General features: G+C 36.1%; 1 protein-coding gene across 1 annotated transcript in view; it reads right to left on the bottom strand.

Annotated features, from left to right (window-relative positions):
• The window catches only part of SV2C (synaptic vesicle glycoprotein 2C), a 114,208-nt gene that overhangs the window by 9,685 nt on the left and 78,999 nt on the right, over positions 1 to 25,524 (bottom strand). The window contains exons 5-12 of the mRNA XM_027709971.2: positions 21,133 to 21,266; positions 20,920 to 21,009; positions 16,581 to 16,691; positions 14,914 to 15,002; positions 14,499 to 14,663; positions 11,661 to 11,794; positions 10,236 to 10,439; positions 9,191 to 9,350 (exon numbers count right to left, since the gene is read on the bottom strand). Of these exons, the coding sequence (XP_027565772.1) occupies positions 9,191 to 9,350; positions 10,236 to 10,439; positions 11,661 to 11,794; positions 14,499 to 14,663; positions 14,914 to 15,002; positions 16,581 to 16,691; positions 20,920 to 21,009; positions 21,133 to 21,266 (1,087 nt within the window). The remainder of the gene's footprint in view (positions 1 to 9,190; positions 9,351 to 10,235; positions 10,440 to 11,660; positions 11,795 to 14,498; positions 14,664 to 14,913; positions 15,003 to 16,580; positions 16,692 to 20,919; positions 21,010 to 21,132; positions 21,267 to 25,524) is intronic.

Here is a 25,524-nt window from a genome sequence, read left to right as displayed (position 1 = left end):
TTCCAGAAGTGTCCTAACAAAAATACCTGTATGATGGTAGAATCTCTAACACTTCTCAAATCTCTTAGAAATGAAAGAGACAAGGACTGTGTAGAGCTCACACTGTGTTTGCTGTGGAAAAAAATAATAAAAATCAGGAAGACAGATGTTTTAATTTTCAGAAAAAAAAATGTTTCTTTCTTGTACTGTGATTAAAAGGCCCTAGTCTAAACTGAAGGTATTAACAGAAATGGTAGTGGTCTGACTGACTAAAAAGATTCTACTGAGGTACATGTGAGGGAAGGGAAGAAGTCTTATGCTCAGAGGTACACTGAATTTCTAGGAAGCTTGAAAAATTTCTACTGGAGCTCCTAAAGAGCAGCCCAGAGAATCAACTTGAAGTAAGCAGACTTGATCCCAGCTGAGAGCAAGGACATTATCTCTCAGTGCTCTTTACAGAACTGTTTTTTGATTCTGAAAACAGAAAACCATGATAAGAAGGGAGAAGAGATCCTCTGTCTCAATAAACTCATGGACATGGCCACAGCCCAGAGTGTCAGAGTTCATCTCCTCTGTTCTTTGGCAAATCTGGATCTCAATAGTGTTGATCAGTTAGGCCCTTTGGTGTCCTACTTCCAAGCCAAATAATAGGAGAGAGGTAAAAGCTTCTCTCTAGTACAGTTGACCAGGGTAGAGGGGTTTTCAGTGCTAACCATGCCCTGTCTGGAATACTGTGCTTCAGAATAACATCAGTCCTGGTACATTTGAGGACCCTGCATCAAAAGAATCATGTGGGTAGGTCTAGATCCTTCTGGTATATTTCTAAATCACTCTAGTTGTTCTAAGAAACATAGCTCTAGTTAACCCACAGGGTCAAATCTGCAATTATGGTATTTCTATTGTTAAATTCTTAAATCAGTTATAAGGATGTCTGCAGAACAGAATTAAGACATGGAACAGACTAATTAATACACCTTCAAAATGTTGGTTCTTTTTTTTTCCAGTATGTCACAGACCAAAGTCACCCCACTTGCCTAAAACCTTATGAAAGTAAAATCAGATGTTCCAGTGTAAGCTCTGTGTATTATATGCCTTTTCTGAATCTGAGACAAAACACAAGTTACTATTTTTTACTGAGTGATTATAATCCTAACATATTTATTATTAGTTTGGCAATATGTTTCTTGCAATCCACGTCACTATTTTAATCTCTCTAAAATACCTCATATTTAGCAAAGAAATTACAAATTTTTCTGAAATAAGCACAATTCCTCATTGTGTAACACATGGCATCCATCCAGATGTTGCATGACAATAAGTATTGATGATATCTAAGGAGGAAGAGACGGGTCATTGCAATGGCAGAGCAGAAACAACTCAGAAAACATTGGAAAAAAACCAAACAGAAGAGACTCAGATATGCCTCCTGAATGTTCAAAGCCCTCACTTTTCAATTTGATTGAACTTGCAGTACTTTTATAGAATACCTAGTGCTAATAAAAGCTAAACATGCACATCTTGTGGATAATAATTTTGAAAATGACATGTTCTGCCCCACAACAGACCCCTGAGGGCTGCCAGAGAGAGTAGCAGATGACGAAATTTTGGAAGTGTTGCTCGTGAAGATTTCTGACAGAGAAACATTTGCAGCACCTTTTTGCAAATATCTTCCTCAGAGGAGGAATGAGCAAGTTAAAACTTGCCCATTTTATGCACACCCTTTGAGGAATTGGTCTGAAGGAGGAGTGTGAGATACACTGAAGGAAGCAGCGAAGAGCCACCCTACTGGAATAATCTTCCAAAGCCTATGAGAAGACAATAAAAACTCTGGTGCAGAAACATTTGCACTGCAAGGGCAGATAAAGCCCAGAATATCTGGAGGAAGCTGATGCAGGATGGTGGGTAGCTACCGAGGGGGAAGGAACTCCAGACTGACGCATCTTCTAGGGCTCACATAATCACAGACTAAATAAGGCTGAAAGGGATCACAGTGGGTCATCTGGTTCAACTTCCCTGCTTATGCAGGGTCATCCTAGTCCAGCAGGTTGCACCTGTAGTGGTGTAGGAGGTTATTCTTCCCAGATGTGGGACCCTACATTTGGCTCTGTTGAATTTCAGCCTGTTCTTCTGCCCATCTCTCCAACCTGTTGAGGTCCTTCTGAAGGGCTGCACAGAGCATGCAGGTGGGAAGGAGGATCATGAAGAGGAAAGACTGTGTTAAAATAGACTGTATCACGTGGAAAGAGGTTAAAGAGAGCACAACTGGACTAGAAAACTGAGTTTATGTGATAGGATACCGACAGATTGCAGCTATTCTGAAGAAGCCAGGGAAAGAAAAAGAAAAGAGTCAGAATGGTTCTAATTTCAGACTCATTTATGCACAGAAAGTATTTCAAAACTTATGGTGCTGACTGGTTGTGATTTGTGTCTACACATGTAAATATGACTTCTTCAGTTGCCAGTGCTGATGTAAAATCAAACTCACCCCCAAATAATGGTAACAGGAAAAAAACCCTAACCGTGATCACATAGAGAAATTAGACACCTGGTTGTCAGCAGCCTCAGTATATTCAGAGAGATACCAGAACTCCCCAAAGAATATATAGATCCAACTAAAGCAAATTTGGAGAGATACAGGCAGGAAATCTTTGGAAAAGCAATAGCACAAAACATATGGGGATGCTTTACTTATATTTAGTGTTTTTTTATACTACCTTACAAAGGTAAGCTGTTTCACAGATGTTAGCTGCTTATAGCAACTAGTTGTAACAGGGGTCTGAATATAATTTTCTGAGCAATTTGAACCATATTTTTTCATGTGCTGGGCTCTACAGATGCCCCTGTGCTTTAGATCTATTATGGATTATATACCCAAGATTACCTTATTAAAGCTTAAAGTAATTTTGTGTAATATTTGCTCAATACCTCTTGTGTCTGAGCAAAATTAAGGTAATTTTTTGGAACTGAAAAAACACTTCTGTTTGTAAAATGGACTTATAGAATTTTGCCAATTGGAAGGGGTCATTATCAGTCTAGCCCCATTAGTGCTATCAAACTATAAACAAATATAAGTAAGTCAAAATAAGCCCATTTTTATTGCCCTTGGCTGTCCTGATGATACAAAATGAAACCAGCAGAAGTTCAATATTTTAATCTTTAGGCATATTTCAGGCATGTCCTTTTGCCTAAAATAAGCAAATTGTTGGCATGAACAATAAGATTTTTACAGGCTTAAATAAAAGTTGTTACGACCTGTACCTGAAAAGCACTATCACTGTTCAACCTTCATACCCTTCAATTTTAATACTGTGTTTGAATGTGAACTTGTTGTGTACCTGTAGTCAGAACAAAGTGTTCAAGCAATTGTTGAGTTCTAGAGATAGCAAATTCAAGCTCCTTGGTTGTTTAAACATCTTTCTTAGAACAGTATTCATGATTCAAACTGGTTAAAATCTTTTTTAATTTATGCCTCTATAATTGTTCTACTCAATCCAGTGGAGTAAAAATAGCCAGAAAATAAACATGCTGTAATATCACACACATGTATGGCCATAGTCGTCTCTTGCAGCATTAGTACAGTCTCCGCTACAATGTTTCATGAAAGTGTTAGAGTGTCTGCAAATGATCAAAGATATGTGATGTGTCATCTCAGCATCATGGACCAATTAAATGAAAAATTCCAAGAGCGTAGGGCTATTCGTATATACACCAATTTTCTTTCTGTTGATCAGTTACTGGGCAAACACTTACACAAAAATGTCATTTTGACTCCACGAGTAGTCATTATTACTATTCAAGGGAGATCCATGGCAAGAATCCCTTGTCCAGCAAGAGAATGCCCTTAAACCCTTCAGGAACATAAACAAGAAAGTGCTAGTGAATCAATTTGAGATTGTCTTAAAAAACAAAACAAAACAAAACAAGACAGGTACAGATTTTAGTATTGGTAGGAGAAAAATGTAGAAGTCTTTTATAAAAATGTCAGAGCTGAAAGAAAGCTGGATGTTACTGAAAAGGAATTTTCCCTGGTGTATTTTACTTTTGCCACTGAGAAAGCTGTGACAAAGAAAAATGCTTAGCTTCCTTTCACCCAAGCCCCACACAAAAAACAGCAAGAGTCCAAACAGTTAAAAATAGAGGGATTATCCAAGACTTTAGATTAAAAGAGCTTGTTTCCTGATTGCCACATATGCTTCTTAGACCAGGTGTTTATATTTCTACATAAAACAGTTCAGATCTGCTTTTCCGTTGCTGACAGAGTACCAAAAACTTCATTGTCCTGCAGCAGGGTGCTACTGAATGTGTAGCAAACATATCCATTAACTTTCTTGCCAGAGCTAATCCTGAGCCTATCCAACAAGTTCCAAGAAAACATTTGAATATCACTTTCGTTAGAGTTGATAATATGTAAAGTATTAAAAAGATTTTCAGAATGTTCTATGGACAAGTTTCTATATATTTCCAAATATTTCATATTCTTTTAAAAAAAGAGTACAAAAATGTTTATCATAGCTTCTAGTGGTTAGTGTACAAGTAATACTGTGGAATTTGCCCTCCTGCCTTGGACTACTGCCTGAAGCATTGTGTAGTTTTGGCATGCCATGCCTTAAAAACATTATCATGAAATTTCAGCAAAATGCAGTTGAACTACATCCACAGGATGGCAGTAGAAAATAGCTGTCAGGAAATCTACTGTAAGTTGATGACTGCTGTTATGACTCTTCTGACAGCCACAACAATACAAAATTGGACCCTGTGAATAATATTTATTATTCTGGGAATAGATCCTCAGGTATCAAGAAGAAGTGAAAAAATTAAATATAATGAACTGAAGAGAGAAGACTTATTTCTTAATTATAACAAACACTTACAAACTTTTTTCAGAGATAGTAAAACAAGGCAAAACAGGATGACATCATTTTATAGCACACCTTGACTTCTAAATGTTCCTGGACAAGATTCAAACCCAGATGTCTGGCAGCTGTAGTAAAATGATGAATTGATGGTTATCTGATGCAATCTGACCTTGATTTACTCTGTGGGAGATGATCTATTACTATTCCACTTTCTATTTAGGTTTTGGTTATTTGTTGTATGAACTCCCTAATGAGAATCCTGGTTTATACAGTTGGTGTTTCCCAAGTTAGTTCACAAGAAGATAGGTATCATTTATGTGAAAGCAACAATTGCATTTTGAAGTCATAAAAATATCCTAATGTTCCTTCTTCTGAGAACTTTAACTCTCTTCCATTCATATTTATATTACAGGCAGAGCTAGGAAACTGTGCAATGTTATTGCAGGCCCCTTGGGCACACACATTACAACGCAAGCCCTAATTACTTCATCACACATTATTTTTTTCCACATCACTCTGCCAATGCAGAGAACAAAGAGAGCTTGAGGGTAAAATATAAAGGTAGTAAAGGAAATTTGGTTTTCCTCATCTGCTGCAGAAGTTGGAAGGTGCTCTCTGAATAAGGTTGGGGACTGCAACATGAGAAAGCAGTTTCATGGTTAAGATAATTAAGTGCTGTCAGGAGAAAGGATAAAATCCCTACTCCTGCCACAGAATTCACATATGATGCAAGTCACTTAAAGCTAACTAAATTGTCATAAGCACGTATTTTACATTTTCTGGGTGCTCAGCTTAGCACCTTCAGGTTTATGTCACCAAAGTGCTAAGCACTTGTATCCTGTAGTGGAAGTTAGACTTTCACCCATTCCTTCTTCTAAAATGCTCAGTGACTGGAATTGTTTGTACCACACACCCCAATCTATAGTTTTCCTCTCGCCTTATGCGCAATACTAAAGTCACTTTTAACAATAACATTTTCCTTTATGCCTCAATTTCTACATCATCTGCTTTCAAAAGAGTATTTGGAAAATACGGGAAGTTTATAAAAAAAATTAGGAAAGCATTTTGGGAGCACCCAAAAATGTTCACAAGATATTGTGAACACTGCTGCTTCAGAGCAGTGCTTCCAAGTCTACGGAATAGTTTGGTTTGGCTTTTAAGAGGCCTTTATGACTGACCAAAGACTTCAGAACCTGCTAACTAGTCCAGAACAGCAGAGCCCTTAAAGAAGATAAGGTAAAAGACAAGACAAAAGATGAGACAAAATACAAGCCTTTCCGTTGTCGAGCTGGGTTAATTTACTTTCTTATTGGAAATCAGCTAGTTTATACTTAGTCATCATGAGTATTCTTTAAAAATTGTGCATTGAAAGGTTTAAAAAATAGTATTATATTGTCAGTCATTATTCATTGTTCCATGTGTGCCATCTGGAAGACAGAAACCGACCTTTGACTAGCATTAGTAACATAATTTCCCATTTTATAACAACTTTGTCATCTACCCAACAACCATTTGAAATCTATATAGCCTCTAGCATCTCTTATGTTAGCACTTGTACAAACCAATCAAGATTTTACGAAGAACACGAAGGGACAAACTAAGCTATACTGGCATGAAATATGAAACTACTCATCAAGAAAGTAGAGCACACTACATGATTACTTCAATTCCACGCATTAGTGATCTAAAATATAAATATGAAGATGAGTGAGAATACATACAGAGACCCAACCTGGTAAGATTTTGAAGCTAACTTAACTCTTGCAGGCAGTCAATGAGGAAGAAACTAAAATATGTGCCCAGTATCACATAGGCTATACATTGTCAAAGTACTCACCACACGTATACCTGGCAGAAATCCAGTATGATCCCTAAATAACCTAGAGTACGATTTATGAAACACCTCTTGTATTACACTGCACAACACCAGCAAAGACCCAGTAATTCAGCAACTGGCTGGTATCCAAGAAGAGTCACTCAGGAGGAAAAGAAGGGGCTACCCAGCCTGGTCTCTTCTGCACAGTAGCCTGAATTGGCCTCTTTCCACCCACTTTGCTTCCAGCCCAAACTCCAGCTGCCCTTTGCTGCTTGTTTGTGGTCATTTCACTAACTGGGAGTAAGAAAAAAATGTAAAACAGTGGGAGAGTGAGCAAAGATTTTGTGCCTAAATTGCTTTTACAGGGGAAACTGAAAGCTAGTTTCTAGACCAGATTCAGTCTGAATGTGGCTTTGTAGTGAAAGAGGACATAATCTTAAGTATGAAGGACTTCATATGCAAAAACAGATCAGGCAGCTTTGTGCATTATATATGTCTGGAAAGGCTGTTGAGCCCTATAGTTACTTGCAGAAGCTGGAAATTCCCATCAAACTCTGGCAAGCTTTGCCCAGCTGTGAAGATTAGAGGAGTCTGAGAAGGAAGGACAGGACCACCCAAGGTGGGCAGTGCTGGTCTGGATAAAAAAGTACCAGAGAAAAAATTCTAGCAAGCAAGTTATTTGAGTCCCTGAAGGCATTGATTTTCAAACTGTTGTACAAAACCTGAAGTAGCTTTGTTCCAGTCTAAAAAAATCCATCTAGAACTGGTTGTTTACTTATAACCCAGCTGGCAAAAACTTGTAGTCATGGTTCCATCACTTTCGGAAATTTTGGAAAAAAGTCAAATCTACAGTACATGTCATCGAGGTCTTTCCTGGCACAGGTAGATTTGGCCTATTGGCCTTTCCGTATTGATAATACAAGGAGACAAGTTTTCTCTCTGACTTGTTGCCAAAAAGACTCAACAACTTAGCTTTAAGTAAGTTTCTGAGGGGGAATTCCAGGCAGTTATTTCTGGATACACAAGGCTTTTAAAATGCAAAAAATGGGTAAGAACTTGCTACAATCCCAAAGCTAGCAGAAACTATTAAAACCAATCACTAGCTACAAATACAGATGCCTTAACATCTGTACAGATATATATAGAGAGATAGATATCAATTACACTCTTTTTATCATTCCTAGTAATGATGAATTTCTTCCTTCCATTAACACCAGTAGCTTTTCCAATTATTTTTCTTGATTTCATTTTAAGAAAATATATGTGGCCGCTACATTCAGGAATACCAAAAAGACAGCTATTTCTACAGGATATTTACTGGAATTGTGTCATAGATTTTGGATGATGAAATAAATCTTGCTAGAAGAAAAATTTTCTGAGGTGTAATAAAAATTAGCACTTAATACTAAAACTTAGTGCTTGGAATTCATAAGTAGCACAGAATTGCTATTTGACATAATCACAACTGTGGACATCAATTTCTTGTTTGAAGAAGTATGTATTTTTAAAATGCCAATGAAAAGAAAACAGAGAAGCCAGTCTACACTTTTCCTCTCCTGACAGACAATACTAAAGCCAGTTGCACCTCTTTCCAAAAATTTACACTTGCCAGCAAGGCGTCATATATTTATAAAATAGAAGTATTTTTCACTGCATTGGAAACTTCCAATAAATGACATAACAAGCAGCACTGCAACAGCAGAAAGGACAGACTGTCCCTTGACAGGAATCTGGGCAATTTTCCATTAAATTTTTTCAAGGAGTTGAGAGAGGAGAAATATCTCAGTCTATTCAAGATAATGCAGCTTTTACATTTTTATATTCTCATACAACAGAATATGACTCAACACTTCTTCCTTCGGTCCATTAAGTGACATAAAATCAAGATTAAAAGGACCCTGTATCTGAAAAAAAAACCCAAACAACCCATGTCATCTAGCAGCAGTGCTTTCAGGACATGAACATTGTCCTGAAACTTCCTCTGAAAGCCCTGAAGAGTCAAAAGCAGTGTTCAAGACAATTTTGTGCCCACTTAATGCTGAGTATGTACACTTCTAGCAGCCCTGCATACAAATTCATAGCAGACTGATTAGCAGATTAGGATGGTTCAGTCAGTGATTTTTATTTATGTGTCACACCATTTCAGAGTCAACAGACAAATGCAGTTATATTGCTGGTTTGGACCAATTACTGCCTTCATAGCCAGTTGAACTAGGGGAAACCCAGAAATACTCCATTATCTTTTTCAGAAATACTACTCATTAGCTTTGTTTTAAGTGAGAGTAGCAGTTAGACCTTCTTTTTTCATGTAAAACTACATTTGTGGTATTTTTCTGATTAGGTGATATTTGATGCAAAATACATACCAAACAGCTCAAAAAATGTCATTTTCCCCACTTGTTTTTCATAAGAAAAATTATTTATTTGGTCCACCCAAAACATCATGAGTAAAGCTCATATGTAATCATTTCTATTTCCCATTTCTGCTGGTACATAGAGATAGTGTCAGTGAGATTAGTGGATATGTATCTGCACATACCTTCTGTCTGTAGGATACAGCTCCACAGTAATGACGTCTAGAGAGTTCCACGCTGAGATGGTGAGGCCGTTGTAGAGGCACAGCATACCTATCATCATGGATTCACTGGTCCCAAACCACAGGAAAAAACAGCTGATGCCAGAAAGGACCATGGAACCACCTAGGTACAAGGCAGGTGAGACAAATATGAAGTGGAGATATTTTTAAAGAATAATCTTTGTGTTGTCTAATGTTTCTATACACACAGTGTAGCTAAATAAGTGATGCAAACATTTGAGTTAAAAACTAAAAAGACTTTCTCTGCTGGTAAGACCAGTCAGGAAGACAAATGCTGAACGAGCTCATAAAACAAAATGTAACTCCTCAAAAATTAGGATATGTCATAAAGCATTAAGCTGGAACCCTCTATGAACTCCCAAAGCAAGCTGCTTGGGGAAGGTCCCCATTCTTCTTCGTTCATCATCTTTGCAATTACATGAAGCTTGTTCATATATTATAGCAGTAAAAACACTGACTGGGAATTGTATTTATATAGAGATAGTCTCTTGGAAAGTGAAGACAATAAACTATCACATAGTTATTTAAGTAAATTGAAAACAGATTTCTCACTGCAGACAATCCACTGGAGATATCTTTCAACTGTGTTCCTTTGCAAAATAGATAACAAAGAACTACTGACACTTCCAAGGATATGCTCCACTAGCTGACTGTCACATATGCACATCTTGCTTTCCTTTCAGCTGGAGCAAAGATAAACCCAATGGTCATCACTCTCCAAAATCTTATTCTAAATGAGACCATTCTAAGTAATGGTCTCGTAATATCGGTGTGGAAGAGCAATGACTGATAATGTGACATAGCAGAGATGGCCACAGAACCCTTTTTTCTAGTGTTTCTAAACTGGAGGCTTTTAAAAACAGCAGTTATGATGCCACATAAATGAAATATCTGCAGAAGGAATGTTTTACATTTCTCTGAGCCAAATTCCCCGAAAAGAGAACAGGTTATTTTGGTCTTCTTCCCTATTTCAAAGTGAAGCCCCTACCTAACATCGTTAACCGTCCTATTCTATCCATCAGGAGAGCAGACACAATATTCCCTGGTAACACTGCCAAAGTTCCCAGGAAATTAACAAAGTAGATCCAGTAGGCACTGTAGTCATCATCAAAAGAAATCTGGCATCCTGTCCTGACGTGAAAAAATGTGCAATTTATCAATTCACTGTCAACAAATTTATACTGCTCGAGATCTGTGGAAAGAAGAAAAAGAAACATTTCAGCTAGCAGCCAATTCCATGTGCAGCTTTTGATTAAAAACATTTCGAGTTCAAGCAACTTTAATGACAGCTTGGAGCTTTTACTGCTATGTAAAAGGGGACTAGTTACTGCTGTTAATTTTGATAGCTTTTTGTCTTACTAGAAAGATTTGCAAAGCTCATGGAAAAGAGCAACTAAAGCCTGGAATTAGGGGCTTATATTGTATTTTTGCCCTGTTTGGACTGTATTTAGTTAAGGTCTTTCAGCACCAGCTGGTCTTGCATAAAAAGCACTGGTATCTGCAAATTTCTAAGAGTCAGTCTTGCTCAGTAGCAGACCTTCTCTTTCCACATCAAACAACCTTTTAGATGAGACTGCCGATTGTGCTCAGTATAGTTTGACTTCCTTTAAGTGAAATACTCCTACAGAATTTAGTTCAAACTGATTTTCATTTCTGAGAAGGCCTAATGCTCTTAAGTTTGCCCATAGATGAGTTACTATATGTAGGGCAATCTTCTGCCAATACCATTTCAGAGATCTCTCCCTATACTTCCACTTTTTGTTCCTCCTGTTAGCCTTATAAACCTCAATTAAGAATACCTTCCTTCCACACAAAGAAATCTGGGCATTGTTTGCTCTGAAACCTAACTGTATTATTATAATTATTATGGTTGCTGCAGAGTCAGGAAAGCAGCAAGAAGTGCCCCATGTTTCCAGCAAGCTTAGTTGGCCCTGTTCTCTTTCAGTTATATTTTATTTAACTGGAAAAAAAGAGTCTTCTGTTTCCACATATGAAGATACGGATTCACATTTACAATACTTAGGAGAGTAGGAATAATTACAGATTAGGGAGTTTGAATCCTGAGCTCAGACTCCCCTGCCACAGCAAGCACAATAAACAAAGTATTTCACCAGTCCTACCAGCTACCAGTAAAGCAGTAAATATGCTTTTTTCTCTCCAGACTGAATCTCTTTAGAGATGGTTGAAATCAAAGAGATGTTTATTATCTGAGTTAATATTAGGTTTGTGGTATCTCTTTTGTAGTGTGATCCTCTAACTTCTCTGTCATAACACTATGAAGGTCTCTTGTTTTTTATAGATTTTTATTCCCTACAAGAGGACTTGTATGCCTTCTTAGAAATCCAGAAATCATAAATGTAAGAAAAGAACATGCAGTTGAGCAATGGGCATTCAGGGATTTTTCTCATAATACCTGTGTTGTAGAAGGTGGTATTCACAAAAGTACAGTTCCTGAAGTATGTGTTCAGTGAAGTAATGTCTTCAAACACACAGTTCTTAAAAAGTGAATCTTCAAATGTTACCGATTTAAACTTCATCATAATAAACCTGCCCAATACAAGTAATTCTTGTCAGTCTACCTTCATAGTTTAGAAGGAGCAACAGATCAAGGTGATGCAGCTATTTAGTTCTAAAAAATCTCAACCCCAGTAAAAATGATTCCTTAGATGCATTTTGCAGATGTTATTAATGATTAGCTCATTCTAGAATACTATTGTTTAGAAAAAGAATTAGTAAGACAAATTGTTCTACATAGTTACTGGCCCTAACTGGTAATATAATTTCTTTGATAGTATTTCTATTCTTACTTGTCCCTAATCATCAACAGAAACTGATGTCATGACGTTCATGGAACAGCCTTGTAAAATCATCATTGCTTTCAATTTGACATTACAGCTGGAAATTAGGAAATGCTTCAGAAACTCAGTCCCTTGGAATAAACAAGCACCTGCTAATACCAACAAGCTGAAAATAAAGAATTTTTCAGAAAATGTTTATTTCTCCAGATGAACACACTGGTTACCATGTTAAGCTCAAATGCAAAACATACTGGTCTAAATTTTAAAAAATGTTTTTGCAAAATGGTTAAAATAAAACATGAATTAAAAATTACATTGCCAGTTATACAACTAGATATCTAACTGTAAGTATGTCTTCATTACTCCTGTGCCTGGGGATGCAATTACAATTACTATGCACATAAAACAGGTGTGAATGATTTGTTGGTGACTTTCTTTTTTTCTGAATATCCTCCTTCCTACTGACTTTCATTTAACACATAGGTCTTTGATTATGACCATCAATTGAGATATTAATAGAAAAAATCAATCACAAAATATATTACAGTAACTTTCTACCTATATGTCATTACACTAAAACAATGCTGTAAGACTTCCTTAGTAAAAAACAAATCGTGCTAACAACAACAACAACGAGATGTAGAAGAACATCATTATTTTTGAGATGTCTTTTATTTCACATGAAGGTGTGGAAAAGGGGCAGTTTTGGTGGCAGACTTCACGCAAAGTGGCAATGGTTTGGAAAGCAGAGCTTTAATTGCTATACGGCAGGAAGATCTGTCTTCCCAAAGTCTTCCCAAGACAGACCTGTCTCTGCTCTAATTAGACCTGGTGTGATTACCTAAGTATTTGTATTATTACAAGAGTAATAGTAGGAAAAGCAACAAAAAAAAATATATGCTACCTACAAAGTAGTGGGAATTAAACTCTCACAAATAAAGTTGTTGAAATCACATCTTTATGAGAAAGGAGGGAAAAGCTAATAGTGTTTATTACAGTAAGCAACTTACTAACTAATGAATTTTCTTTTTTGCATTGGTCAGAATAATGGTGTTTTCAGTCCATTAGATTTAGTTACTATATCATTTCTCATTTTGACAGACTGATTAAAATTAGGCTAGAGTTCAGTGTCAACTCATTATCATTTTTCATATAGCTCTTTCCATTCAAATCTGCAGCCTAATTTCAGAGGAGAACAAAAAACATCAGTGATTAGATTAGTCAGTTGGAACAGAAATGACAGACTACATGTTCTTCTAATGCACTTTTTACCCTTGGACAGGAAACATGTGACTACATTAAAATTTGTGTCGCTATGATTTTAATTAAAACCCAACAGGAATGTAATGTAGTAAAAAGTCAAGTATTGATGGATTTTCTAGTTAAGGAAGAACATGAAGAGAATGCTGAGAATGAGGGTGAGTAGAGTACTGAAACATATGGGAAGGAAGGGTATGAAATGAGTTCATACTTCTTGGAAAATGGTTTGTGAATCTCAAATAACTGTCAGAAGCATATTAAAATTGCACATTTGGAAGAGTAAACTAGTGATTTAGCATAGATTAATGTTAAATTTAGCATTTTACAAGAATATTCTGTTTAAATTGATCAATTAAATAACTTATTTTTTTCTGCAATGCATAAACCTTTAACTCTGTCAAAACGCAAGTTCTTATAAAAAATTATAATAATAAAAAGTATTAAAAAATCATTAATTTTATTCACTTAGATATAGATTTTCCTATGGAAATAATAATTACTTATCACCATGACTTCCAGGAGACCATTCACATGGTTGTTCTGTATATTTCCTAATAGAAACCAGATACCTAAAACAGCTGTGTTTAATTTTCCCCCAAGTTATCTAGTTATCTGTCAAGCCTAGATAAAGCCTTAATATATCTGGCTTCAGCTAAAAAAATCACAAAAGGCACTGCCAGAGTGTTGTTTCCCATTTCGGAGCTGTTCATGCTTTTTATTGGTTTACAGTAATGTTTAGCTTTCATTTTTCTGTGATAAGATCCTAGCCTCTCAATGTTCAGCATTTTCACAGAAGTGTCTTTCATCAATACAAAAAAAGAACCAGCAACAGAGATGAAAGTACATCCTTCCGCAAACCTCTACAATATGTTGCATGTGTTGGATCTGAAAACCTTTGAATCCCACTGTGAAAGGAAACACCATTGACTTAGGCTTTTTGGTCTGTTTTTCAGCATGACAAGGAAGCTGGGTTTGCATGGTGGATCCTCACACAGGAACCATGTAAAAGTCTGTTTCTCCCCATGCTCATGAACCATAAGAAATCAAGAACAGAAATATATTGTCACTAAAAAGCAACAAAAACATTGTATCATTACCTAAAGCCTAAAGGGAAAAAAAATATGATTAGGATGTGCTTTAAAATATGTATCTGTTTATTCCACTTAAGCCAGGATATAAGGAAATCTCTAAACCTGTCATTGATGTATTCTCCATTGCTGTGAATCTGATTTTCCAGTGTGAAGTTGAAGACAAAGTGTGAAACCTCCTCATTGCGGAAATGTTTCACTCGGGATGCATACTCATCTGACTGCAGATGTTTAATGACATCAGGAAACCAGACAGATAAGCCATAGTAGCTGTGAAAAACAGAAAAACATCAGGCACCAATCTCACTCCTTCAGAAATCACAGTAGAAGATTCCAGTTTTCTGAAGCAGACATTTCTTATGAGCCAGGCTTGCAACGAAGAATAGACTAACTGACAAATATAATATTTTGTGGAAAGATTCTGAATAAAACAGATAATCATAGTGACAGAAATTTATATGCAGATGACTCTTCTGTCTGTCAAGAGTATAAAAAATGGTTTAATCTCAACCGCTCTTACCCAAAAGACAGGGTGAACCATACAGCCGTAAGTTTGATCGTATTATCCTTCACTGGGTAGTTGAAGCATCTCATAAACGTCAACCAAATCTGCAAATCATTAGGAAACACATTTATTTACATATTTCTGAACAATTTTCTTAAATGATAGAAGTTTTTTTTTCCCTGATTTGCTTGCCTCTTTGGGGCATGAGAGAGAGCAGATCAGATCTTTGGCCACACTTTTTTTGATGCAGCCCAGGATATGACTCACTTTCTCAGCTGCAAGCACATGTTGCAGGTTCATTTCAATTTTGTTGTAACCAGTGTGGACTGCGCCCATTAATTCACCCTGCTGTGATCACCTCAAACTTTCTTAAAGTTAGACAGCTTCATTTCACTATCTCAAATAAAAAAATTATCTTCTCAGAAAGGTTTTCTTCTCACTTCCCAGTATTACAGTACTTTAAATTTAGGCAAAATATGTTCCATGATTCAACAGTGATACAACCAGAGTTTGATCTATCATAACCTACCACGGCTAGAAGCTGACACCTGAACTATATGAGGAAAATGTGGGACTACCCCCAAATCAGAGACACTGTAGCAGAGCTGACTGAAAATGGTGTTCTCATTTCTCTCTCTCTCATCTCAAGATGATCTCCTTTAAAAAAAGAGAACAGACAGACTGTTCTAAGAGGTCCCAATATGCCTCATGCAAAAAGGAAAGTGCTCTGACTGAGGGTCTAGTCTAGTGAGATAACAAGAATGTGAGACAATGAAGCTGCAACTCCTTTAAAGCTGGTTCAGCACATAATATTTCAGTCTCCAACTACTCCATTTTTGGTCAACAACTATAAAAACTTGCTCAATTTTTTTTTTCCATGGGGAAAATGTGACTTTTCATAGCAAAATAATTTTGTGACAAACCTTAGTTTGCAACACGTCATCGTAGTTCTGAAGAGCTTTAAGATGTCAGATTTTTAACAGCTGTGAAAAATCAGTTTTGCATTTTTTTTCAAATTAATCAATGAGGCTAATTTTTCAATTTTCATTATAAGATTCAAAGATACAATGTAATTTTGGTTTTACAAAAAAAAGTAACAAAAGTATAAGGAGTACAGTCCCACAAGTTTGTATTAAAGTCTGAAATATCTCTAACATAGTTTTGATATGTTAGATATATATATATGATACCATAGCTTCTGGTAAAACATTTGACATGCCTACAAAATTCATGCAGATACAATGCCTTCTTATAAAGGTTTTATTGACATACATTTACAAAATTTATTCATGAATTTACCACTTCTAAATAATGTGGCTGTCACAAGTTCTTCTCGATAATTTTTCGTCTCAGCATTTGTAACCTATTTCCATAGGTATATATTGATATGCATTCCCACTACATATTTATTTTGGGGTGCTTGTGCATATGACTACGTAATTATGAGCTATCACTTGTGTAAGGACCAAGGCAGTGTTTTCATTTTCAGAAGCTGAGACCAACCTCTGTGATTCACCTGCATCTTTTCTGGGTCAGGAAACCAAAACTTTACACTGGTTCCTGAATGTCTCAGTTGCATTGCAGGTATCAACAGCATGAGCTCAGTGAATCCTTTCCACTTCAGAAAGCTAATCAAAAAGAAAAAAGGTAATTACAGAGTGAACAGAGATGTTGATACTTACACCATACAGCTCTGTGCGGATTCTTACAAAACACCTCCTGTACCAAGTTCCAGTATCACTCTCTATTTCTATGAGCTCATCTATCTGCTTTGGTGTTTTGATTCTGGTAACCTAGAAATAAAAACAGAACACAAATATTTGCATTTTCTTGAATCATTAGCTGCCTATAGAGGAGTATTGGCAGGGTTTATTAAATCCCATCTACTAAAAATGAGCAGATATTAAACTTGTGTCTACACTAGAAATGCTTTAAATGTGTAAAGGAATAGTAGCACACTGTAATGACAAAGGTCATTATGGATGCAACTGTACCAAAAAAACTCTGCTTTCAAAGGATGCAGGAAATAAATTTCCACTGGCTACAATAAGCTATTGCTGTCAGATTCTTCTAGAGTGTTGTATATTCCCCTAATGGCACAAAGTTTAAAACATGATTTAAACCATCAAATAGTTAAGCATGTTCAGAGTTTGCTATCAAATTGTTTCTGACTTGCTATCACAATGTTGCTGCAAGTCTATTGATTAAAGAGAGAGCAATGAAAAGAGAAGTATTCAAAATGTCATGAATTAATTGTTGAAAAACCCCTTTATTTTGTTTTTATTTTGTGTAGTGTTAACCAGAGAACTTCATGAAGAGCGAAAAAGTGAGATGAAATGATCTGGAACCACCATGGTATTGCTGTTCTGAACAACCATCTACTTCATCAAAAGTGAAATAAGATAAACAGACATCAGAGAAAAATACAGAATCACCAGTGACAGAGAATGTGATGTTGCCTATGACGCTAATTTTCGCTTGCAGTCCCTTGGGTAGCAGAACAAGAATGTGTTACATGGCCTTTCCAGACACAGGACCTGACAAACTTATAGCATTGTATGGTTCTGGTTTTGGCTTCTGCTCTGGTCCCAGCTTAATAGTGGTATCACAAAAGGTGGTGTATTCGTCCACAGTTTATTTTCAAAGAAGGCAAATAGAGATTGGAAAGAAAATCAATAAAATGGGGAAAGGGACTGACATAGAAGGAAGGAGAGACCAAGAGACTGACTGTTCAGTGTTTGGTTGCAGTTTCTGAAAGTAGCCATAACTTGTGTTTCTTCTTAACAGAATGAGGACGCCCCCCCTCTCAACCTCCAAGTGTATCATAGTGGATTACAGGACGTTGGGTAATAGCGCTATTGATGGTGAAGTTCTAGTTTTGAGCCCATTGCTTTTACAGATGCACCAGCAGCCTCATCCCATGAACAAGAAAAAAGAAAAGCCCACTAAACAGTTTTAGCTATAACCACTCTCATTTCTGAAGTACTACAGCTCACTGTCTTGCCAGATCATGACTTTATCCAAAGCCTGTAACCTTCTTGTCATGACTCTTCCAATAATGCTGTTCACATTATTCCATTGATTTTAAGCTTTTCTTAACTGCTTTTATGAAATGTGTTATACAAAAGACTGACTTGAGTCCTCAAAGATTATCTGAGATCTCCTACATGCAGAAATCCTTACATACTACACCTCTGAGCAGAAAGGGCATGCCTTTTGTATTACACTTTGTAAACCAGTACCACTCCTGTAGGCTCAGGAGCAGCCTTTTCCCCACACTGGGCACCTGACTCATTTGGAGACATGGAGGCTGGGGGACTATTTATATCTTAGGACCACTGTATGTGACTGGGCACAAAAGTTCCCAGGCCTTGATGGTTCTTTAACATATGAAAAGTCTTATTGAATCAGGAAAATATTCCATCTGGACCATGCAAGTTCAGCTGCCAGTATATGAAGAATGAAAGAAAAAAAAAAAAGAATACCTATTTTAATGAAAATAACACTTTTGTTTAAAAGCAATTACTAGAAACATGCGATATTTTAAATTTTACAAAATCAAGACTTGCTTCATGGGAAAATATTTGCACGGAAAAAAATAATTAACACATGACAATGAAAGAGTGGAGAAAATTTTGGTTTTAAGGATACAATTTTTTTATTATTATTATTTAAACCAAGACATCTAATGAATATGTATTTTAAGAGCCCAGGAAGTTAATTAAGCACATACATAAACATTTAACTTGGGTGGTGCCATGATAGAAGATACTATTAATTTATTACCAGCTCTGTTACTATCACTGCTTTCAGGAGAGATTCTCAAAAGTATGAAGTGCCATCAACTCCATCAATTCAGTAACCAGAATTCCATTTTGGGGTTTTTAATTCTAAAAGTAACTGTTTATCAGTGGATGACTTCTTTTTTTGAAGGCTTGAAGATAATCCCTTCGATAATGTGAGTAACAAGAATAAACATGACTTGTGAGAAAAAGCTTCTAGAAAAAGATTAAGTCAATATAATACAGGATAACATATAAAAGGAAATCACACTTAAAGCATAGGAGTAGTTAAGGAAAAGTTATATCATCTGTAGAATTAGAAAACATACTATCAAAGCATGTCTGTTGTAACTAGTAATATGAAGTGGAGGAAAATTGTAGAGCCTAAGTCATTGAATGGTATTGAATAAGCAAAGGGGTTTGGGAGAGGTATGTGAATAAATTACTGAGACAAAATGTCACAATATCTAGGACTAATTTAAAAAAAATAAAAGGAAGATACTAAAAGGATGTGCCAAACAAATTATGTACAAGTTCTTTGCTTTCTGTGTTTTACAAAATGAAGTGCTGATGTTGTACAATAAGAAGAGAATGATGCATTTTCTAATCATACTAATGCAAGCTAAAAATAGGGAATTCTATATATGTCTAACCTTGACATACAGTACAGTATTTCTAATCTTTCAACTCTTTGATATCTGGAATTGAGTTTTCCTAATATTCAAGACAGAAACTGGCAAAATTAATGGCTGACCAATTAACAAAACTAACTATAAATAAAGTGGTTGAGTCTCACATTTTAACAATTGTAGAAAGACTTATTAGATCACAAGAACTGGATACAACAGGCATGTGGTTTGTTTTCATCTCCACAGCTGCTTTAGGATGTGATTACAATTACATCAAAGTGACGTGAGAGGCTTATCCTTCCTCCCACATTTTCTCCCAGCACATTTCTGTCTTTTTCCTTGTGCCTAAGCTAGCACTGAAGGGGCACGGGATCTGTGCTATGGCTAACTGTGCAATCAGCCAATGAATACCAACGAGAGTAGAAAAAAACTCCCAGAGCTACTAGTAGCAGGCATATTCTGTCTGAAAGCAGCTCAGATCACCAAGAGCCAATTGTGAAATTACACCGTACCTGTATGGTGTTAGGCAAATCCCTTCACTCACAAATTAAATCAGAAAATAAAATATTAAGCTAGATGGGATTAGTGGTAGGTCACTGGTGTACCAGTAAAGGTGGATTAAACATGGTAAGTGCTAGCCAGCCTTCTTTCAAGCTAAATATAGGAATTCTTGAGCTTCTTTGTGGAAAGATTTAAATGGAAGCAATGGAAACTGCATCCAAGACAACAAACTGCAAGTCTCAATGGAATAAAGTTATGAAGTTATAGAGTCAGAGGGTCATTCCTCAAGACTGCCTGCAAATGCAGAAGCTTTAAGGGGATTTCTTAATTGAGTTATATGTGCATTATAATAAGAAGAAAGCCTCTGGTAGAGGAAAAGCATCCCACACATGGCTCCAAGAGGGAGCTGAGTGCTTGTACTGCCACAGCACAGCATGAGCTGGAAAGGCAGACTGGATTTCAAAGCAAGGAGGTGCTGTTTGGTCCTACTGTATCCAAGAAGACAGGATCGTTGTGTATAGTCTTCATAAAGATGCCATAAAAAGTGCCACTTCTTAATTGCCAGTTTCTCCTCCAATTGAAACAGATCAGTACTTTAAAAAGGGCCTCATCATTAGATCTTAAAAAGATGCAACTGAGCTTCCAAGATACTTTAAGAATACTAAATATCTGAAATTACTATGTCACAGAAGAGAAAATGCATTTTTAAAAAATATTGTTTTACTTGATAAAAAGAGAAAAAAAATCCAAAGCTTTTAAGGCACAATAGCTAACTAATTCAGACTCCTATGTGCCAACTATTATTACTAAGGGCAAAGTAAACTTGATAAATAAATGAAACACAGATGGAATCTTGCTACACCAGATAAAATTATCACACTGTGGGTTCATATACCCGAGAACATGCTGGCCAAAGGCTGATACCTTAACATCTATTGTATATACAATAATTTCTGTAGGAATTCACAATATCTTTTATTTAGGTATCTAGAATGCAAATAATTGGCTTTGCCATGCAGAGTGTTAATAGTGATTGCTTAAGCCTTCCACTTTGACAGTCAGAAGGCTTGCTGACGTGTTAGGTAATTAGCTTTAAAAGCAATACTCACTGTGAAGACTTTCTCAGGCTGACCACGAGCACGCATGTTTGTGTCATGAATTTGCTTGAGTATCATCCAAGCTTCATCATGTTTTCCAACCTAAATGTTAGACCAAAATGTAAGTGCAACATACGTACAAATTAAGATACCCACTGTAGTTTCTGAACAATCTAAATGCCTGTTATTTTGACTGGAATCTAAAAGCCTTTTGGAAAGTCATACCTCCAGCAGGAACCGTGGGCTTTCCGGCATAAAGGTCAAGGCTACCACAGAAGAAACACAGGGCAGTGCACAGACAATCACAAATACTCGCCAGCTGTGGAACTGGTAGGCAGATCCCATGCTGAAACTCCATCCTGTGAAAGAAGAAATTCACAAAATGTAGAGAAATATGGAGTATTATACTTGTTACGCTGCAGCTTCTTGGAGATGCAAAACGATGCCTATATTTAAATGAAGCCTGATTTATATATTTTTACAAATATCCCTCATCTAACAAATAACACTGCACTATGAATTTCAGCCTCTTGCATGTGACTAGTCATGCTGGAAAACAGCAGTATTATGCAGGGTAAGAGACTTCCTTACGCAGCAATGAATTTCAATTTTCTTAGCAAAATCTATATGAAGGTAGTTATGTGAATCAAACAGGGACATCATCACCACACATAAGAGTACACATACAAAGAAATTGTTTTCTATGAGGACTAGAAGAAGGGAGACTTAAAAATCTACACTCAAATTATGTTTTTTATGGAATTGTATAGCTTTCTTTATTATTAACTTTTTCTACAATACTTTTAATAGCAGTTTCCTGTGTGAAATTGGAAGGCTGATGGTTTAACTTTTTCATAAAATATCTGACGGTTCAGTATATTGTGACTGGACTATTAAAATGTTATAATTGTAAGAAACCTAAGAATTTATCTTAAGAAAGAGAAAAATATTATTTGTGTGGCTACCTGGCCTTTTATTCTGGTTTCAATACAGTAGAAATTTTCAAGTAAAAATTTCAAGGATAACTTATTAAAAGATGAGTGTAAGATAAAAATAATGGTAAAGGACAGAAGAGGTTATCGGAAGAAAATGGAATCCTGGCTAATGAAAGAGCTGATGCTGCATTAATCTGATATATTTCTCTGCTAACTGATTTTTCTAGACAAAAGACATCGTTAATTAAATCTGTTTGAATGTTGGTAAATAACTGCACAACATGGTACCAAATGGCCTATTAAGTAGTTCTTCAAAGGTAGTATTTATCTGTGAAATGTAAAATATATTTTGGAATGTAAAGATCCTATGCTGTGGACCATAACACATTGTTGGGAAAAAAAAATGTTTCTCACATTAAACTACTTACATGTTACCATATGAAAAATACAGTCAATACATGATTTATTTTTGCTCTTTATCAACAGTTCCGCAAAATGTTTTGATCAGCAGACCAGTTTTTTTTTTAGTCTCCTGTAAACTTTCTGCATTTCTGAAATTATATCATCTTGCTCTACAGTCTCATTTAGCACTGCCATCTTTACCTCAGGAAAAAGGGGCAAAATCAATAACAGTGTTGGCAATGATCCTGGTATGCCATATTACTTTTTTTTAAGTAAGGCTTAAAAAGACATACCTTACCCCTCCAAACTTCCCACCAACAAGTCAAGGCTGTCTAAAATATAATGTTAAATTTTACTCCAAACCAAAACTTGGAATTTAAATTTAAGAATAAACTTTTTTTAAGAAAAGGTGTAAAAGTGTACTAAAACTTACTCTTTATTGATTTTTGAATAACGCCAATTTTTGATCTTATGGAATTTCAAGTTCTAAATAATATGGGCATACATTACATCTAAATTGTTAAGGGAAGGAAATAAAGAAGGAAAGGTTTACAGTGAGTTAATGAGGCAAGTAGAAACCATTTCTGTGTTTTGGGTATTGTGTACACATTTTATTCTAATAATTAGAATCATATTCCTCATTACATAATTGAAAATATAGAACAAAATTCCTTGATGAAGAATTTGCAAAATTATTTCCTTTTGATGAAGGTAATATTTGGTCAGAGCAGTGAGTTGACCTGCCTCTCTGGGCAGCTGTGCAACTTCCAGTGCTTCAGGGAGGGCAGCACAGGATGAGGGTTTTCATCTCTCAGAACTTTCAGTATCAAAGTACTGGCCTTTGTTGTTATTGGAAACTGTTCTAGAAATACACAGAAAGGCTGGCAATCTGCCTTTCACTGCACTAGTTTATGTTTTGTGAGATTTAGCTGTACAAAGGGCAGTTTGCAGTAAATGAAGCCAACCTTGCTTTATACCTGTTATAAAGCAACAGCAATATTGTGTGCTCTGTAGCCAGTCCTGGAAAATGCTGCTGGTAACTTATTTTTAGGTGTAAATGAACGATACTACATTTAACTAAAACCAATGAGTACACTGTTCAACCTGCTGTCATCCTGTCAACCTACAAAAGCTCCTCAAAGTATGTGAGGGACATGTCAAGTGAAAGGTTCATTACAACTTTTACTGCTCTTATTCCGTCTTTTTTTTATGTGCCGTATTAGCTGCTGCAATTTATCTTGTAATTTAATTTGTCTGATAAATTAACGACAAAAGAGAATGTCAGGATTATAAGAAGAAATTTCTAGAAAAAAGAGCCAGCAGTAACACAGCTTTCTTGAGGCTGCTCCTCCCATCTATTCCAGCACTAGCACTGGATCAGCAAAACAAACATATATTTCAAATGCAGAGCAAGTTTAGATTTATTCTTATGTTTAACACATCCTTTTTTTTTTTCCCCGGGTCATGAGCTAATCTGGAAAATGGAGCCATTAGAGTAGCTCTGAATTTAGCTCACAAAGTGGCTTTCATTCCTAGTGTATGTAAGTCTTGAAACTAAATGGAAGTGTGTTCTTGGCTGTAACTCAATCTCCTTCTCCCTTCCCTGATTTATGACACAAGAGCAACGACAGAGCAGCTCTACATGGTTGTTTTCAGTGCACTGCTCAGCCTTGCTCCCTGGTTATGCTGTACTTGAGTCATTAATCTTGAAAATGGAGGCGAGTCCCAATGTTTTATGAATTGCAAAACACTTGGCCCAAATGCATCTTCGGAATAACGTACTGTAGAGCAACCCAAACCCTGTAATGACTGAGTCTGAAACTGCTGCAAGAACCTTTGTGCTGAGTACTATCCTCCTGCTTTCCTGGCTGCTGGAAAAGGCCAGGTGAATCAGACATGGCAGTTACTGATTACAGAAACACAGGAGCACACAGCAGACCAAAACCAAAATGTACAAGATGTTAACCTATATATATATATACACACATATATATATATATAATCACCAATTTATAAGTTGAATTCAATGTCAACAAAATCTTCGCTCTCCAACATGGCATTTCATCTACTCCATTATATTACTCTATTAACATGATATTATAAAGTTTTTGCTACAAAGGACAGAAAAGAACATTTATCTCATAGAGGCAAACCTGTTCACACTAGGATGAATTTTATAAATGTATAATACCTGATAAACAGCAAATATCTTCAAGCACAAGGGACATCCTCTACAGTAGATAAGTTACTAGAGAGCAGATTTATGGCAATTATTTGCTTCACTTTCCAAAATAAGGGCTGAAAAGAAACATGATAGATCTCCACAAAGTGGAGTGTTACACTAAAGTGCAATGTGGTCAGTGAAAAATATAGGTGCCTACAGGCTCTGTATAAATACTGGGCAGCAAGTGGATTGGTTTATAAATACCAGAGGAATAAAACTGTGAACACCTTTTTAAGACACTAAAGTTGGCAAAGAAAGTCCAATCAAATATTGGGATTTTATGACATAGTTAGATAAAGACTGAGGATCGTGACAATTTTTGTTAGTCATTCAATAGGAATAAGAGGAACTAGTTTCATGGCAGTTTCAGAAATTTTCAAAAGCCAAATTTTTACAAATTTCTGTCTTTTAGTAGATCAAAGGAAGGAGTAGATGCAGGAATATACCTAAAAATTAAGGATGAAGGAGAAAGATAACAAAGGAATTTACAGGAACTCATGAACTCAATAGATTCTTCTGAAGAATCTTTAATATGACTTTATAGCTTTTCTTATTTCTGTTTTACACAAAATCTTTGGTCAGAAGTCAGCTTTCTGGCCTCCATTTTTAATGTTTTTGTTTGAAACACTTCCAGTACCTAAAAAGCGTAATTGCTCTAAATTGTCACTTGGTGGCACTGTTACTGCACTTAATACATACAACGTTTAAGAATGTTTGCAGGAAGACTTTTACTATCAAACGTTCTTGTTTTGAGTATTCCCCAAACCTAATCTAGACCAAAATTAAAAGGAGGATTAGAAATATTTTGAAGCTTGCAGCATTTTAATATTTTGTTACTGCATTTATATTTTGTCTGTCCTGGCATTACCAAGTGTAACTGTGAGAGTCATCTAGGATTTGAGCCCATACACGTTTTAGTGCTACTTATCAGAATAATGGTAAAACATCACTGAAACTTAAAAAAAAAAAAAAAAATAAAAATTAGAGTAAGTTATGTAACTGAGGAGGTTCTGTTAGTCATTTTTACAAAACTGGATGAAATACATGGTTTTAAAC

This window comes from Pipra filicauda, unplaced genomic scaffold (assembly GCF_003945595.2).
Source record: "Pipra filicauda isolate LSUMZ 115617 unplaced genomic scaffold, ASM394559v2 scaffold35_size7292922_pilon, whole genome shotgun sequence".
Classification (NCBI taxonomy): Eukaryota; Metazoa; Chordata; class Aves; order Passeriformes; family Pipridae; genus Pipra; species Pipra filicauda.
Note: the sequence above shows the minus strand (reverse complement) of the source record. Positions and strands in the feature narration are given on the sequence as shown.